General features: G+C 40.4%; 2 protein-coding genes across 3 annotated transcripts in view; one reads left to right on the forward strand and one right to left on the reverse strand.

Annotated features, from left to right (window-relative positions):
- The window catches only part of fam83ha (family with sequence similarity 83 member Ha), a 13842-nt gene extending 10750 nt beyond the window's left edge, over nucleotides 1-3092 (reverse strand). Inside the window, exons 1-3 of the mRNA XM_014005445.1 lie at nucleotides 2726-3092; nucleotides 556-1020; nucleotides 304-468 (exon numbers count right to left, since the gene is read on the reverse strand). Coding sequence (XP_013860899.1) covers nucleotides 304-468; nucleotides 556-1008 — 618 coding nt within the window. The 5' untranslated portion in view covers nucleotides 1009-1020; nucleotides 2726-3092. The remainder of the gene's footprint in view (nucleotides 1-303; nucleotides 469-555; nucleotides 1021-2725) is intronic.
- Nucleotides 3093-12574: 9482 nt separating this feature from the next.
- The window catches only part of mlh1 (mutL homolog 1, colon cancer, nonpolyposis type 2 (E. coli)), a gene marked incomplete at its 3' end in the record, with an annotated part of 10166 nt that continues 7187 nt past the window's right edge, over nucleotides 12575-15553 (forward strand). The window contains 10 exon segments of one of the 2 annotated variants that reach the window (XM_014005455.1): nucleotides 12575-12995; nucleotides 13121-13211; nucleotides 14012-14110; nucleotides 14193-14266; nucleotides 14343-14415; nucleotides 14490-14581; nucleotides 14660-14702; nucleotides 14782-14867; nucleotides 14948-15060; nucleotides 15139-15232. In XM_014005455.1, the coding sequence (XP_013860909.1) occupies nucleotides 12889-12995; nucleotides 13121-13211; nucleotides 14012-14110; nucleotides 14193-14266; nucleotides 14343-14415; nucleotides 14490-14581; nucleotides 14660-14702; nucleotides 14782-14867; nucleotides 14948-15060; nucleotides 15139-15232 (872 nt within the window). 2 annotated transcript variants of the gene reach the window in all.

Consider the following 15553-nt stretch of genomic DNA (forward strand, 5'->3'; position numbering starts at 1 on the left):
AGCTAAATGAAACCAAAGGTTAGCTAAAAGCAGCAAAACATCGGCTAAAAGCTTAATGTAGCAAAAGGCTACCGAGAATTTAGAAGTGACTAGTTAGTAGCTAGAAGCTAAAAAAATCAAAAGTTTGACTAATAGCTGAAAGTAGCAGCATAGTAGTAAGAAGCTAAAAGTGTAAAAGGTTAGCCTAAAATAAAAGTAGCACATGGCTAGCTAAATGAAACCAAAGGTTAGCTAAAAGCAGCTAAAAGCTAAAAGTAGCAGAAGACAATATGACTCTCAGCTCCTACCACGCAGAGCGCTCACCTGAAAGTTGTCCAGGTTGACCCTGCAGTTCGTCACCATGCTGACGAAGTGATGAGCGTTCTGCTCGTCCAGCAGGATGTAGACGGCCACGCGCCTCGACGCCGCGCTCAGGATGTCCGCGAACATGTCCACGTCGGTGAACACGTCCATCGCCACCGCAACCACCTGAGGACAAAACACCAGTAACTCTCAGCTGAACTTTAGCTTTAAAATTAGCCGAATTAGACRTTTTGCTAACAGAGCAGAATGAACCTGCTGAGCGTTCTTGATGAGCCGCCGGGCCTGCTCCTTGATGCTCGGCATGTCCGGCTCAGGAGGGTTCACCAGAGTCGTGACCTCCGTGGGCTCCATGAAGGCGTGCACCTGAGGCCAGCCCAGGTCCAGACCCGGGACGTCCAGGTCCGAGTGGACGGGCCAGTAGGTGTCGGAGGAGCCGTCTCCCCCGCCGCCGTCCAGGAACATGGGCTGCTGCTCGGGGCGGCCGCTCGGCCTCGGGGCCTGCGCGCAGCTCTGGATGTACTGCAGCTCGGACGTGGACAGGAAGTCCACCACGTCCGCTTTCTGCAGGAACTCGTAGTACCCGTCCAGACCGCACTCCACCAGCGAGTCCACGGCCAGCCGGTACTCCTCCCGGTAGTGGGGGGGCAGGTAGTTTGGGTCCAGGGGGTTGTCCCCGGCCGACGAGCACTGGGAGCGACGAGCCATGCTGCACACTGACTGGAAACAAAAAAACAGGAAATAAATATTTTTATTTGTCTTATTATTTTAGCTACTGTTCTGCTGCTTTCAGGAAGCCTTTTCCTACTTTTAGCATTTAGCTAAATACGATTAAACTATTTAATGTTTCTGTTTTAAGTAAACATTTGTTAGTTTTAGCATGTAGCCTTTATTCTACTAGCCTGTTTCAATCTTTAGCTTTTAGCTAATATTTTACYATTAGCTTTAGTTAGTGTTGTGTTACTTTTAGATAATCATTTAAAGCTTTAGCTTCTAGCTAGYCTGTTTTTACTTTTAGCTACTGYTTTGATATTTTTAGCAAACTTATTAGTTCTTAGCTAAACTTTTACTGCTTYTAGCTAGATGTTTGATACTTTTAGTTAGAATTTTGTCAAACTTTGGTATTTTATAGCTTTTAGCTAACCTTTCTGCTACATTTAGCTTATCTTTTTAAACTTCTAGCAGTGTAAAACTCTTAGCTTTACAACCATTTTTTTTTGCTGTTTTAGGTTATACTTGTAGCTGCTGTTTTACTATTTTTAGCTAATCTTTAGCTAGGTTTGGGTCTATTTTTTACTAGTTTGAGTTTTAGCTACTTTATAGCTTTAACAACCTCATTAGGCACATTTCATCAAATGTTCGGCACATTTTAGCTACTGTTCAACATGTTGCAGCATTCGTTCAGCACATTTCTGCAGCTATCTGTTACTGATTTTAGTTTGTTTTTTCTAATTTTTACTAGTCTTTTGCTACTTTTAGTTTTAGCTAGCATTTTATCAGACGTCCAATACTTTTCAGCTGTCATTCAGCACATTTCAGCTGTCGTTCAGCACATTTCAGCTGTCGTTCAGCACATTTCAGCTGTCGTTCAGCTCATTTCAGCTGTCGTTCAGCACATTTCAGCTGTCGTTCAGCACATTTCAGCTGTCGTTCAGCACATTTCAGCTGTCGTTCAGCACATTTCAGCTGTCATTCAGCACATTTCAGCTGTCATTCAGCACATTTCAGCTGTCATTCAGCACATTTCAGCTGTCGTTCAGCTCATTTTAGCTGTCATTCAGCTCATTTTAGCTGTCATTCAGCTCATTTCAGCTGTCATTCAGCACACTTAACATCCTTTCGATACATTTCAACAGCTACATGTTACTACTTTCAGCTTGTTTTCCTACTTGAAGCTAGTCTTTTCTACGTTTAGTTTTAGCTGCCATCTCATTAGCCATTCAGCTCATTTCAGCTGTCGTTCAGCTCATTTCAGCTGCCACTCATCAGACTTTAGCTGTCATTCAGTTCACTGAATATCCACGTTTTTTTGAATCTGGGTTTTGAACAAAGCAAATCTTGTTTTTGTCATTATTTTCCGTATCAGCACCCAGTGGTTCTGGTTCTTCTGACACCGGATCCGTCAGAACAAACAGGGATCTGACCACAGTTCTGGTTCTGGGTGCGGCTCCTCCCTCTGGCCAAAAGTCTCCATTAAGTTCACGGTGAAAATAAAAACCTCCAGAATGCGACTAAACAAAACTTTTAAAACTGCGGAAGTGATTAAAACACAAATAAAAGCCATATTTTGTGTGTTTTTTCTCAGATTAATGACAACAGAAGAGTTTTTAAAATCCTGCAGCAGCTCAGCCTCGTGTTTATAACCTTTAAACATTTAGCAGTTTGTTTTTCTTATAAAATAAAAGAGTTTATTCGGTGAACTCACCGGACTTTCGGTGTTTTTTCCTCCTCAGACTCGGTTGAACTTTCCTCCCGTGTTGTTCTTCATGGCAGCGGCAGAGTCGAGCTCCATGTCCAGGTGGGACTTTTTGATTTTTTCTTTGGGTCTCATTTACCTTTCCTCCCCCTCCTCCTCTCCTCCAGTAGAACCAGTTTACTGTCACGCTTCAGGCATGTTCTACTTTCTGCGACAGAAACATACRACGGAGAGGAGAAACTACAGCCGACACTCGAGGCCCCGCCCCCAACCGAGCCGAACTTCGCTTTGTTCAGATTTTTCTCCGAGGAAGCGCCCCTCGATACAACAAGCGTTCTTCAAATCTGTCTTGCGCCATTACACCAACCATTACGGCCTGGGCAGATTTCAAAATAAAACACTTAAAACAACAAATAAAACAAATGAACAACAAATAAAATAGCAACGCCTGGAAACCACTGACTCATTTCAGTTTCTAGACTACACATTCCCGTGGTGACACTGGCCCAGCCCACAGCCTTTCAAAATAAAATGCACTCAACTAAATGTTAAAGGCTAGCTAGATGCTAAAAATAAAAGTAGCAACACTTGCTAAAACCTAAATGTAACAAAAGGCTGACTAAAAACTAAAAACTGAAAGTAGCAAAAGGAAAACTAAAAGTAGCAACTGGTCTCTATAAGTTAAAAGTAGTAAAAGGTTAGCTAAATCACTAGCTACATTTCAACCAAATCGTATAAAAAAGCAGTCAGAACATCTGCTAAAGTAGCAAAGGGATAGCTTTGAGCTAAAAGCAATAGAAAGTTAATGTTAGCTTAGCATGAATGTATGAAATCACTACTTCCCAAAAGTTAACTAAAAGTATCAAAAATACTCACTAAAAGCAGCAAAACTAGCAAGTGACAAATTGGTTAGTAGAAGCTAAAAGTAACAACCGGTTAACTAAAAGCTAAAAGTAGCAAAAGGGAAGCTAAAAGTAGAAACATGGTAATTCGAAGCTAAAATTAGTAAAAGGTTAGCGTTAGCTTGACATAAAAGTAGCAAATCAACCAAGAGTTAGCTAAAAGTAGCAAAATAGCTAGAATTTAAAAGTGACAAATTGGTAGCTAGAAGCTAAAAGTTGCAAAAGGCKAGCGAATAGTAAAAAAAAGGCTAGCTAGATGCTAAAAGTAACAGCTAAAAGATCAATGTAGCAAAAACTAGCTACAAGCTAAAGCCTGCAAAACAGGCCAAAAACAGAGATACTGTATGTCTTATGGTAAAAGTATTTGTAAATAAAGTTAAATATTTAAAAAATTTACAAAAACCAAAGCTCTTAGCACCAGTCTACTAAATGAGCTGAACGTTTTGATCCATGAACGGCTAATTTAACACAAAGCATGCAGAAGTATTTTGACTACAAAAAGATAAACAAACACTTCATCAGACCCACAGAAGCTTTTATAAACAACAAACAATCAGCAGCTTTTCAACAAARAGGCCAAAACCAACACTGTCCTCTCTGGTTAACCTCAGACTAGTTGACTAACGTCAACAAACAATAGAGGCTCTAAAGACGGATCATTATTTTAATCTGTTTRTGTTGCCGAACGTGCCTCTGAGTTACACAAACAAAAGAGTTCAGATCCCAGAGACTCCCTCTTCCAACACGGTGCCAAACCTCGTTCTTTATTCTCTGTGGTCCGTTAAAGACGAGCCCAGACTGCTCCACTGGACTGGATCTGAAGGTCTTTGTGGGTCACAGAGAGTCCTGGGAGACAGAAAGTCCACCAGCTTTCAGATCTGAGGTTTTTATGGATCAGAATGTACGGAATGATCCGGTTCTGATGTTAAAACACAAACGCTGAGTCAGCATTTTAAATACAACATTCCTGTTTTTATTATTTTCCAAAACGTAATTGTTTTTCTCTATAAATCTAGCTACTTCTGCAGACTTTTATCTGTTTTAGCTGTTAACGTATCAAAACATTCGGCTCATTTTATGTGGGCACTCTTTACCTATCATTCTGTTAGACTTTAGCTAGCATTCTGCTACTACATTTAGCTTATTTTAGCTTTTGGCTAGTGTATTGCTATTATTAGCATTTAGTTAGTAATATGCTACCTTTACCTTTTACCATTTTTCTATTTTAGCTAGMTTTGTGCTCTTTTTAACTAGCATTGTGCTACCTATGCTTCAGCATTGTGCTCATTTGGGCCTTTGTTTTTTCATTTAGCTAGTAATTTATCTTTACTTTTATTATATTATTGTTTGCTATTTATAATTAGCATTTTGCTAGTTTTACCTTTTTGATATTTTATTAGAATGTGTTCATGCTTATTTAGCTTATATTTAACATTTTATTATCTTTAGCATTTAGATATTTACTACTTTTAGTTAGCTTTTTACTTGCAATTTTTACAACTTTTGCAATGCATTTTGCCTATTTTAGCATTTAGCTAGTGTATTGCTAATTTTAGCATTTAGCTAGTGATGTGCTACCATTACATTTTAACTACAATTTTGTTACTTTTAGATAGCTTTTTGTTAGTTTTACCTTTTAGCTCTTTTGTGCTTCTGTTAGCATGTGTTTTGCTACCTTCATCATAGATAGTACTTTCATATTTTTAGATAGCATTTTGCTACTTTAAACTAGCATTTTGCTAGCTTTAGCTGGTGTACTGAAATAGTATGAACGTAGTGGTGCAGTGGTTGGAGCTGTTGCCKCTCACTGAACAGGTTGCAGGTGCTGTATGGACTTTACCTGTTCTGCCCGTGCAGCTGTGGGTTTTCTCCAAAAGCATGACGTCAGGTTTTTTTTGGTGCCTCGCTGTCCCGAGGTGCAGGTGAGAAGGTGAATGGTGTCTCCTGTGATGGACTGGAGACCTGTCCAGGTGTTCTCCACCCTCACACAGGGACTGATGGCGAAGGTGGGGGGGGGCGTGGACAGAAAATGGCGGGATGCACATTTGAAAAAAGTGGGGCGATTGCGATACCAAAGCAGCTCTCAGCTCTAAAATAGCTGCGTCAGCAAGAAATTTGCAGCGACGGAGCCAGAGGAAGTGAGGCAACGCTCAAGTGAGGACTTGAAGACAGTTTGTCATCGTTCCCCCGAGGCAACACCCAGGGCACACTGAGGGGAGGAGTGGGAAAATAAATATCAGTGTTGGCTCAGTTCACAGGTAGTTGTCACACAGCATACCGCCACACATTCACCGCTGCTCCTCTGTGACCCGTCGAATCAGAGCRCAGCTCCGGCTCTGTGACTGACAGCTCTGAACTTGGCCGTCAAACGAGCCGTGCACCCAGAGGCGAAGGTCAGGAGCAACTGACTGGATCTGGGTGGAAGTCGTGTCCAAGAAAAAGATCCAGAATTCCATTTCACTGACCCCCGACACTTCTCCTTTTCATGACTCAGCACTTTCTGATTCTCAGAGGAAGGTATCTACAGGATTAACCGCCGACATGTAGATTTGAACAAACAAACAAAAACAGAAGCCGAGATAAACGTCTGACAGTAAACATCGACGAGAGGTAGAAAGTTTTCATGACCCGGAGCTACAGCTGACCACAAAGTGCTTTAAAGCTTTAACTGAACGCTCGACTTTAATTGGTGGGCGAGGTTCGACTTGTGACGGCTGGCGTGATTTCAGGCACATTCTGTTCRTACCTGAAGCGAGGCTGGGTGTTTCCTTACTTACAGAGCTGATGAAGTGAAGACGTTGGCGATCCAAACCGTGAGCTATTAAAGCTGTAGTAGGTAATTAAACGAGCCCTGTGGCTTGGCGGCGTTTCATCATGTGTCCCAGTCATCAGCCCTGAGGGACGCAGTGTCTGAGTGTGCACACCCGGACCCACCTAGACTCACCTGGACCACCTGGAATGTGTCTCTGGCATTGGTACATCCTSGGTTTGGACAAGAAAATGCATCAAGTGTGAGACTTTTGAGTGAAAACCAACAGGAAGTTCAAACGACTTCCTGTTTTATGTAGAAAAGTCATAAAGAACAATAAATGTTTCATTCTTTCATTCGTGGTCAGATGTTTGGCCATGAAGGACATGATGATTATTGTCTTTTGATTCTGMTGAGTCAGCATTCAGGCTGTTGTTGCAAGGTTTCTTCTGTCTTTTAGGCTAGCTACTTTAGCTACCTTAGCTACAGCTTGTTCAGAAAATTAAGGCTGGAACTTGTGAACTTTGTGCATTTTATACATTTCAAAACGTTCTTCTTCACACCAACTTGCTTTACTTTTAGCTAATGTTTTGCTAAATTTATAATTTTGCTACTGTTTTGCTCATTTTTAGCTTTCAGCTACTATCCTAACGTGCTTTTAGTTCATGTTATTCTGGGTTTAGTTAATGTTTTGCTGGTTTAACCTTTTAGCTGCTGTTTTGATGGTTTTAGCTTTTAGTTAATGTTTTCCTGGTTTTAGCTGTTAGCTTGCAAATTTTGACTTTTAGCTAGTTTTGGCTACTGTTTTTTTTAATTTTAGCTTTAGTTTTTAGTTTTTAGTTTTTAGCCACTGCTCTGCTGGTTTTAGTTGCTGTTTTCCTGGTTTTAGCCGTTAGCTTGCGAATTTTGACTTCTAGCTAGTTTAGGCTTTTAAGCACTGTTTTGCTCATTTTAGCTGTTAGTGATTGTTCTAGTAGTTTTTGGGCTTCTGCTCTGCTGGTTTTAGCTACTAATTCGCTCATTGTAGCTTTCAGCTACTTTTTCGCTCATTTTCGCTTTTATCTTGGTTTAAGTTTTGCTGGTTTTAGCTTTTAGCTAGTAAATTATGTCTTTTAGCTAGTTTTGTTTATTGCTTTGCTTATTTTAGCTTTTGGCAACTGTTCTCATACTTTTGGTTTTTGGCTCCTGCTCTGCTGGGTTTAGATAAAGTTTTGTTGATGTTATCGTTTAGCTAGCATATTTTGACTTTTAGCTAGTTTTGGCTACTGTTTTGTTTATTTTAGCTTTAAGCTACCATTTTGCGTATTTCAACTTGTAGCAATTGTTCTGGTAGTTTTAGTTTTTAGCCGTTCTGTTGAGTTTAGCTAAAGTTTTGTTGATGTTATCGTTTAGCTAGCATATTTTGACTTTTAGCTAGTTTTGGCTACTGTTTTTTTTATTTCAGCTTTCAGCTACCATTTTGCGTATTTCAACTTGTGGTAAATGTTCTGGTAGTTTTAGTTTTTAGGCGTTATTCTGTTGAGTTTAGCTCAAGTTTTGTTGATTTTGTTGTTTAGCTAGCAAATTTTGACTTTTAGCTAGTTTTGGCTACTGTTTTGTTTATTTTAGCTTTAGTTTTTAGTTACTGCTCTGCTGGTTTTAGCTGCTGTTTTGCTGGTTTTAGCTGCTGTTTTTCTGGTTTTGACTTCTCCAAACAGACATCTTGTCATTTCGTTCAAACAGCTCGATCTTCGTCTCGTCACATTTTTCTTCAGAAGACATTTGTCCTGTCCTGACAGGTGTTGGACCTTCTGTCTCAGTCTATGATGGTGTGAAACTGTCCTCACCGGTGTACAGAGACTCTGGTGTAACAACAGGTTCCAGCTTTTTATGCTGGCTGAACCTTCCAGCTGCTGTCAATCATGATCACTAACAGGAARTTAAAAGTCTTTTTGTTTTGGTTTCTCTGGGTTTGATTTTAAAAGCASAAAGTAAAACTGTGGAACTTTAGCATCAGAAGCCTGAGTTGTACTTTATATTTAAAGCTCAGCGGACTGATAAAGGAACAAAGATAAAAATACTCTCACATGATGAACATGGCAACCTGTTGCCACAGCAGAGGTCAACACAACCTCTGCTGCTCACTTCCTCCTCGCAGTTTTAAAGTTGAAGAGCTGATTGTTGTTCAGCAGATGTTTGGAGTCTGTTGTCACGATGATAAGAAGAGAGAGTAGACTCTCTCAGGAGAAGGAAGAGTTTATAAAAACAAAGAGAACAGGAAGTTTGATTGTTGTGGGAAGGAGGCCAGAGGAAGACCTCCAGGAGGTGAGATCATCTTCATCCAAAGATGAGATGAAGAAGAAAACCGGAGTAAAATTAAAAAAAAAAAAAAAAAAACACATTTTCTGTGATTTTACTGAAAAACAAAAACCTGTTCAGGTAAAACAAGCAGACCAGTACCCCCGAGCTAAAATAAACAAAACAACAGCCAAAAGCTAAACGCAATAAAACACTAGTTCAATTTTTAATGTAGCAAAAACAAAAACAAAAAAGCTAAATTAGCAAAAGGCTATCAAAATCTAGCTAGAARCTAAAGTAGCATACAGCTAGCTAAAGTCTAAATAAAATCATAAAGCTGCCAAAGAGCTCAAAGTTGCAAAATGCTTTTAAAAAGGAAACATTTTCATTAATGAACAGCTAAAATTACCTGTAGTATGCTAAAGTAGTTTGATTTTAAATAACCTTTAGCTACCAGTATGCTACTTTGATAGTTTTTTTAGCCTTTGGGTACATTTGGGATTTAGCTTTATGCTACTTTTATTATTATAGCAAATGCTGCTTTTAGCTACTATTTTGCTACTTTTTGTATTTAGATACTGTTCGTCTACTGGTAGGATTTTGCTAGCCTTTTGCTACTTGTAGCCTTTAGCTACCATTTTGATACCTGTAGTATTTTTCTAGTCACCTTTAGCTATTGTTCTACTTTTAGCATTTTGCTACTGTTCTGCTGGTAGGTTTTTCTTAAGATTTTGCTAGTTTTATCTATGAGTTTTCTACTGTTGAAGCCTTTTCAAACAATTAGCTTTTTGTTAGCATTTTACAACTTTTAGCTACCATTCTACAACTTTTAGGTTTTTAATACTGCTGTGTCCTTTTGCTACTTAGAGCTAACATTTTGCTGCTTTTAGCTTGTTTTGCTTTTAATTGTTTTCTTGATATTTTGCTATGTTTAGCTTCTAGCTATATTGTTACATTTAGCTTTTAGCTAGACTTTTTTAAATATTAGCTTTTTGTTAGCATTTTACAACTTTTAGGTTTTTAATACTGCTGTGTGCTAGCCTTTTGCTACTTAGAGCCAACATTGTGCTACTTTTAGCTTGTTTTGCCTTTTTTAATTTTTTTCTTGATGTTTTGCTACGTTTAGCTTCTAGCTATATTGTTGCATTTAGGTTTTAAATAGGCTTTTTTAAATATTAGCTTTTAGTTAGGCTGTTGCTATCTTTAACCTGTAGCAATAATTCTGATTCTTCTAGGTTTTTGTCTAACTTTTTCCAATTTTTACTAGCCTTTTGCTATTTATAGCTAATGTTTAGCAGCTTTTAGCTACTGTTTTGTTCTCTTTAGCATTTGTTGTATTTTTTAAACAGCTGAGTTTTAGCTTCTTCAGCAGACTTGTAGTTTCACAGAAAATGTAATTCCTCTGGATTTAATWGCCCTCACCTGAGATTACGCGGCAGGTAGCCAAAGGAGTGGCAGCTGGTGGAAACATTTATAACCAATCAAGCGGCTGTAAAATGTAACGAGAGCTGAAGCAGCTAAAGGAGAACAAAGGCCCAGCTCACACTGCTGAGTGTCAAAGTCCTGCAGTACGTTTACAAAGACAGGATAGCAATTAGCTTTCAGCTATGATGTCATAATMGCCATATGACACAGAGCGGTGATGGTACTTTACATTTCTACAGGTCCCTGGTTTCCAGCTCTATTGTACTGGTTCCTGTGGAACGTCCTGCCTACACGTCCTCCTGAAGACGCATCGTTTCCTGCCGGAGAACGACGGCGGCCTTTTCCTTGAAGGGAGACGCAGGATAACCTGATCAGAACATCTGGATTCGGTTCTTTGTGTTGCTGATCCTGGGTGAACTCAGAGGTCGGGCCTCACCTGCAGCAGGAGGAATGAAAACGACGAACAGTTTCAATGTTTACCTTTTGTTTCTCGGTGCCAAGTCGACTTCCTGTCATATTTCCACTGACCTTTCTGGTTGTGCTGCTTTCTTTTTGAGGCCATTGTTTGCGTCTGCCGGTGGTTTGTTGCTTTAGACGTTGTGCTGGCAAAGGCTCAAAAAGAGAGGAGCTGCTGAGCTTATCTGTGCCAACATCTGGTTTAAACTTCATTTAATAAAAATGTGGTTTTGTTTATGCAGTAAAACAAAGGATCAGAATTTATTTTTAATCACATGGTTTAATGAGCTGAATGAGGAAAATATATATTGTCTCCTCCATCTTCTATTTATTTAATAAAGTTCTTGAATGCAAGTCAATTTGAATTATTTATGGTAACAACAGTGGAGGGCATTGTTCTGCTAATCAATTTAGCGGATTAGCTTTTTTTTAATTAACCAGTTGTACATGTTCAGTTTCATTGTTCAGGCTTGTGCAATGACAATAAAAACTAATCTATTCTAGTGTTTCCTAATGTYGGTTGGCTTCTTGTTTTTTAAGTTATTACCTGAATCTAAATTTTTTTATGAAGCATTTTTTGTGCTATAAAAAAAACTACCAAAATCAAAAAGAAATAACTTGTATAGGTCTTCTGGACGGGTTCTTCTCTAATGAAACGTTTCGTCTCTCCTCCAAGAGACTTCTTCAGTCTGAGAGTTTCAGGCTAAATTCAGGCTTTTAAGCCCTGCCTCCATGTGACTGATACTCACATCACATGGCTATCGTTGACACCTAATTAACACTTATTGTTAACAGGGGGTGGAGTGATACTGGCAATAGCAGCRCTGTAGGAGGGGGACAACTGAAAACGGAGGCCTCCACCTCTGTTTAATGATGGACGGTCTTTCTTTACAAAAATGTCTTCTTTTACTCSTCTCTCAAACCAACGTTCCTCTCTATCAAGAATGAGAACATCCTCATCTCTGAAAGAGTGACTGCTGGCCTGTAAATGAGTGAAAACTGCAGAGTTCTGGCCATTAGATGTAGCTCGTCTGTGTTGGGACATTCTTTTGAACAGTGGCTGCTTTGTTTCCCCGATGTATAACTGGTCGCAGTCCTCCTGGCACTTAACAGCATATACAACATTGCTCTGTTTGTGCCGGGGCACCGGATCTTTGGGGTGAACCAGTCTTTGCCGTAATGTGTTTTGGGGTTTGAAAGCCTGTCGTAATAGATATATAAACACGAACAGTAACTTCTGTAGTGGAATCAACTGAACATTTGTTTATTTTTTAATGATTTTGGAAGGAAGTAAACATTGGTTAAGCTCCAAGTCTCTCAAAATAAGTCCTTTTTCCTGGAAAGATATTAAATATGGGATAGCAATAAACATAAAAAAACTGAATATTTGACAAATAATACCATATTGTTTGCTAAATTCTATTTTCACAAAATCTCTTCCAAATGAGAAATCATTAAAAAACGAGTTTGCATTATTTTGTGAATCTTTAAACAAAATTAACACAGCCCCTGCAACCAAACTGTTCTCATTTATTAACCCATGTTTATTTCATTGTTATTGTTTTGTTGTTTTTATCTATTTTCCCTTCGTTTAAATATTTGTTGTATTTTTTGTACTTACTTTTACTAAATATTTTTAAATCAGTTGATTTACTTGGTTAATATTCATGGTAATTTCGTGAAGTTTTCATGATTTTCACGTTAAGGAGGAATTATTTAGAATAGATAATTTAGAAAGATGTGTAAATGTGAAATGGCATACATATGTATGCTTATTTTTGTTTTTTGTACTGTCATATTGGTTTAAATAAATAAATAAATAAACAAACTTCCGTAGCGCTATGGCGCAATGTTTTATAAAAAATACCAACGAAGAAGACTCTCAGCCAATCACAGGTTTACGTGAGAAAGACCCCGCCCCCCTGCTTTCTGACGCTGGCCCGCTCTTCATCTAAGATCGTTTATTAAAAAGATGCCTTACTCTGTCGTAAAACTCACTTTTCACTGAAAATAATATACTTTTCATTAACTTCTTGTTGGTCAAAATAATTAAAAATAAAGTCTGTTTGATATAAAAAAGGAATTTTTATGGAAATAGAGCTGTTAATCTCTTCTTTTAAAAGACAGCTGGACCTTTTGATGTGTAATRTTTTTGAGTCGGAGTGAGACATCGTCTTTGTTGTTTTTCCGCCTCTTCACGCGGCTCCTGCTGAAGTTGATTCCGCTAAAATTTAAGCTCATTTTAGACCTTCGAGTCACAGTTTGGTTGTTGTTGTTGTTGTTTTTGTTGTGTTTTTGTCTTCGCAGCCACACGGTTCAGGGTAAAGTCCTTTAAATAACCCGTCTGCAGCTCTGCTGTCATCATGGCGGGGGTTATCCGGAGGCTGGACGAGACCGTCGTCAACCGAATCGCAGCGGGAGAAGTGATCCAGCGTCCGGCCAACGCCGTCAAAGAGATGATCGAGAACTGGTTCGAAGCTAATAATTAGCCTTTGTGTTTATGCTAGGCTTTCATATTTAAAACATCCAGCGAGCTGAAACTCTTTGTCCCTTACCTGCTGCGTAACAAGTTTTCTTTAAATTGAACTATTTCAGTTTGGATGCGAAGTCCACGAACATCCAGGTGACCGTGAAGGACGGAGGACTGAAGCTCCTTCAGATTCAGGACAACGGGACCGGCATTAGGGTGAGTGGGTCCACATGGGACCAGGGCCCGGCCCTGTACGTTTAGGAGAGTCTGTGTGGACTGCGACTGTTTGGGGAAAAGATTGCGAGAAAACAGRTGAATCTAATTTTCTAGTGCGCATGCGCATTAAACAGCTCAAAAAAGCAGATTTATAGCTTAAATATTTATGAAAAGTCACATTTATGATCTAGGTGGAGACAGTCGGACGCTCCCTTCAGCTCACTGTCATATATTTTACTCATTCTTCTTCCWCGGAGACTTAGAGAAACTTTAAAGGGCGTGTAACATCATATTTTTTAAATAAACTTGAATGCGTTTTTGGAAAGATAACATTGATAAAATACTGCAAAACAAATTTCACGTCGCTCAGATGAACGGTTGTTGAGATATTGGCATGTGAAGAAACAGGAAGTGATGTCAGCATGTAAACAGAGCGTTGWCACAAAAGCTAACTACAGACCGTAGGGAAGAATCTGATGTTTCTTTAGATTATTTTTAGTCGTTATCAAAGAGATGAAGAAAAGTTAAAGTTTAAATAAGTTTGTTTTAATAAACAGAGACCAGAGATAATTTTATTAATGAGTTCCCCTTTGATGTCACTTCCTGTTTCACTTTGGCTGAGCCAAATTTAAAAGAAAATAGGCCAGTCATGTGACAAAATGGGTAAAATCGTGTATTATGTCAATTTTCTTAGATGTTTTCTTTGACCTTTTGTATTTGAAGTGTAGGCATGTCACAGGAAYTTTAATTTTAAATGATCATTTTTTAAACCAGACTGAGTTTTYGTCCTTCTGGTCCAGAAAGAAGACATGGAAATCGTCTGTGAACGGTTCACCACCAGCAAACTCCAAACCTTCGAGGATCTCTCCGCGATCGCAACCTACGGATTCCGAGGAGAGGTGAGCGCCGCCGCAGACCCCTCCCCCCCACCATCTGTCCTGGTGGTACTCCGTGCGTCACCGCTCTGCTCTGACCCTTTAGGCTCTGGCCAGCATCAGCCACGTGGCTCACGTCACCATCACAACAAAGACGGCAGACGCCAAGTGTGCGTTCAGGTGTGTGTGTGTCTACCCTCTCTGGCCTCAGTAAAACTCGTATCGATGCGTTGACGGTCCTCTTGTGTTTCTGCAGAGCCAGCTATAGCGACGGCAAACTCAAAGCTCCGCCCAAACCGTGCGCCGGCAACCAGGGGACGCAGATTCTCGTGAGTTTGCGAGATCACCCTGAAAACGCGGCGACGTTCAGAGATGACGGCGATTTTTTTTTTTCTCCCTGCAGGTGGAGGACCTGTTCTACAACGTGTCCACCAGGAGGAAGGCCCTGAAGAGCCCCGCTGACGAGTACTCCCGGATCGTGGAAGTCGTCAGCAGGTTTTTATCTTCGCTCGTCTCTTTTAGTCTCACAGCTCCAACAGGTTTGTGTGAATAATGTTGTTTTTTTTTGAAAAGGTACGCCATACACAACTCAGGGAAGAGCTTCTCCGTCAAGAAGGTGAGACGTGTTTTTGGCGGGAAAGGACGAACATAGAAGATAAATAAAAACCCGTTTCTTGTTTTATTGTTTCCAGCAGGGAGAGACGGTGGCCGACGTCAGGACGCTGCCCAACGCCTCGGTGGTGGACAACATCCGGAGCGTGTTCGGGAACGCCGTCAGCAGGTAGCTGTGCTGCGATGACGTCGCGCTTCCTGTCGTCTCGCTGCCTGACCCGGTATGTGTGTGTGTGTGTGTGTGGTCAGGGAGCTGATCGAGGTCAGCTGTGAGGACAAGAAGCTCGCCTTCAAGATGAAAGGCTACGTCTCAAACGCAAACTACTTCATGAAGAAATGTGTCCTGGTTCTGTTCATCAACCGTACGTTAAAAGAACCTGATTAGTCTGATGGTGGCCCCGCCCCCGGCTCTGTGTTCAGTCAGATCTGTGTCGCCTCAGATCGTCTGGTGGAGTCCAGTGCGCTGAAGAAGGTGCTGGAGACGGTTTACGCTGCCTACCTTCCCAAGAACACGCACCCCTTCCTCTACCTCAGGTAACAACCTCTGGTAACTCAGGTAATCACCTCAGTTAACTCAGGTAACAACCTCAGGCAACTACCTCAGGTAACCACCTCAGGCAACTACCTCAGGTAACTGAGGTAGTTGCCTGAGTTGATTACCTCAGGTAACTGAGGTAATCAACTCAGGTAACTACCTCAGGTAACTGAGGTAATCAACTCAGGTAACTCAGGTAATCACCTCAGGTAACTCAGGTAACAACCTCAGGCAACTCAGGTAACTACCTCAGGTAACTCAGGTAACAACCTCAGGCAACTCAGGTAACTACCTCAGGTAACTCAGGTAACAACCTCAGG

The sequence above is a fragment of the Austrofundulus limnaeus genome, unplaced genomic scaffold (genome assembly GCF_001266775.1).
Source record: "Austrofundulus limnaeus strain Quisiro unplaced genomic scaffold, Austrofundulus_limnaeus-1.0 Scaffold30, whole genome shotgun sequence".
NCBI lineage: Eukaryota > Metazoa > Chordata > Actinopteri > Cyprinodontiformes > Rivulidae > Austrofundulus > Austrofundulus limnaeus.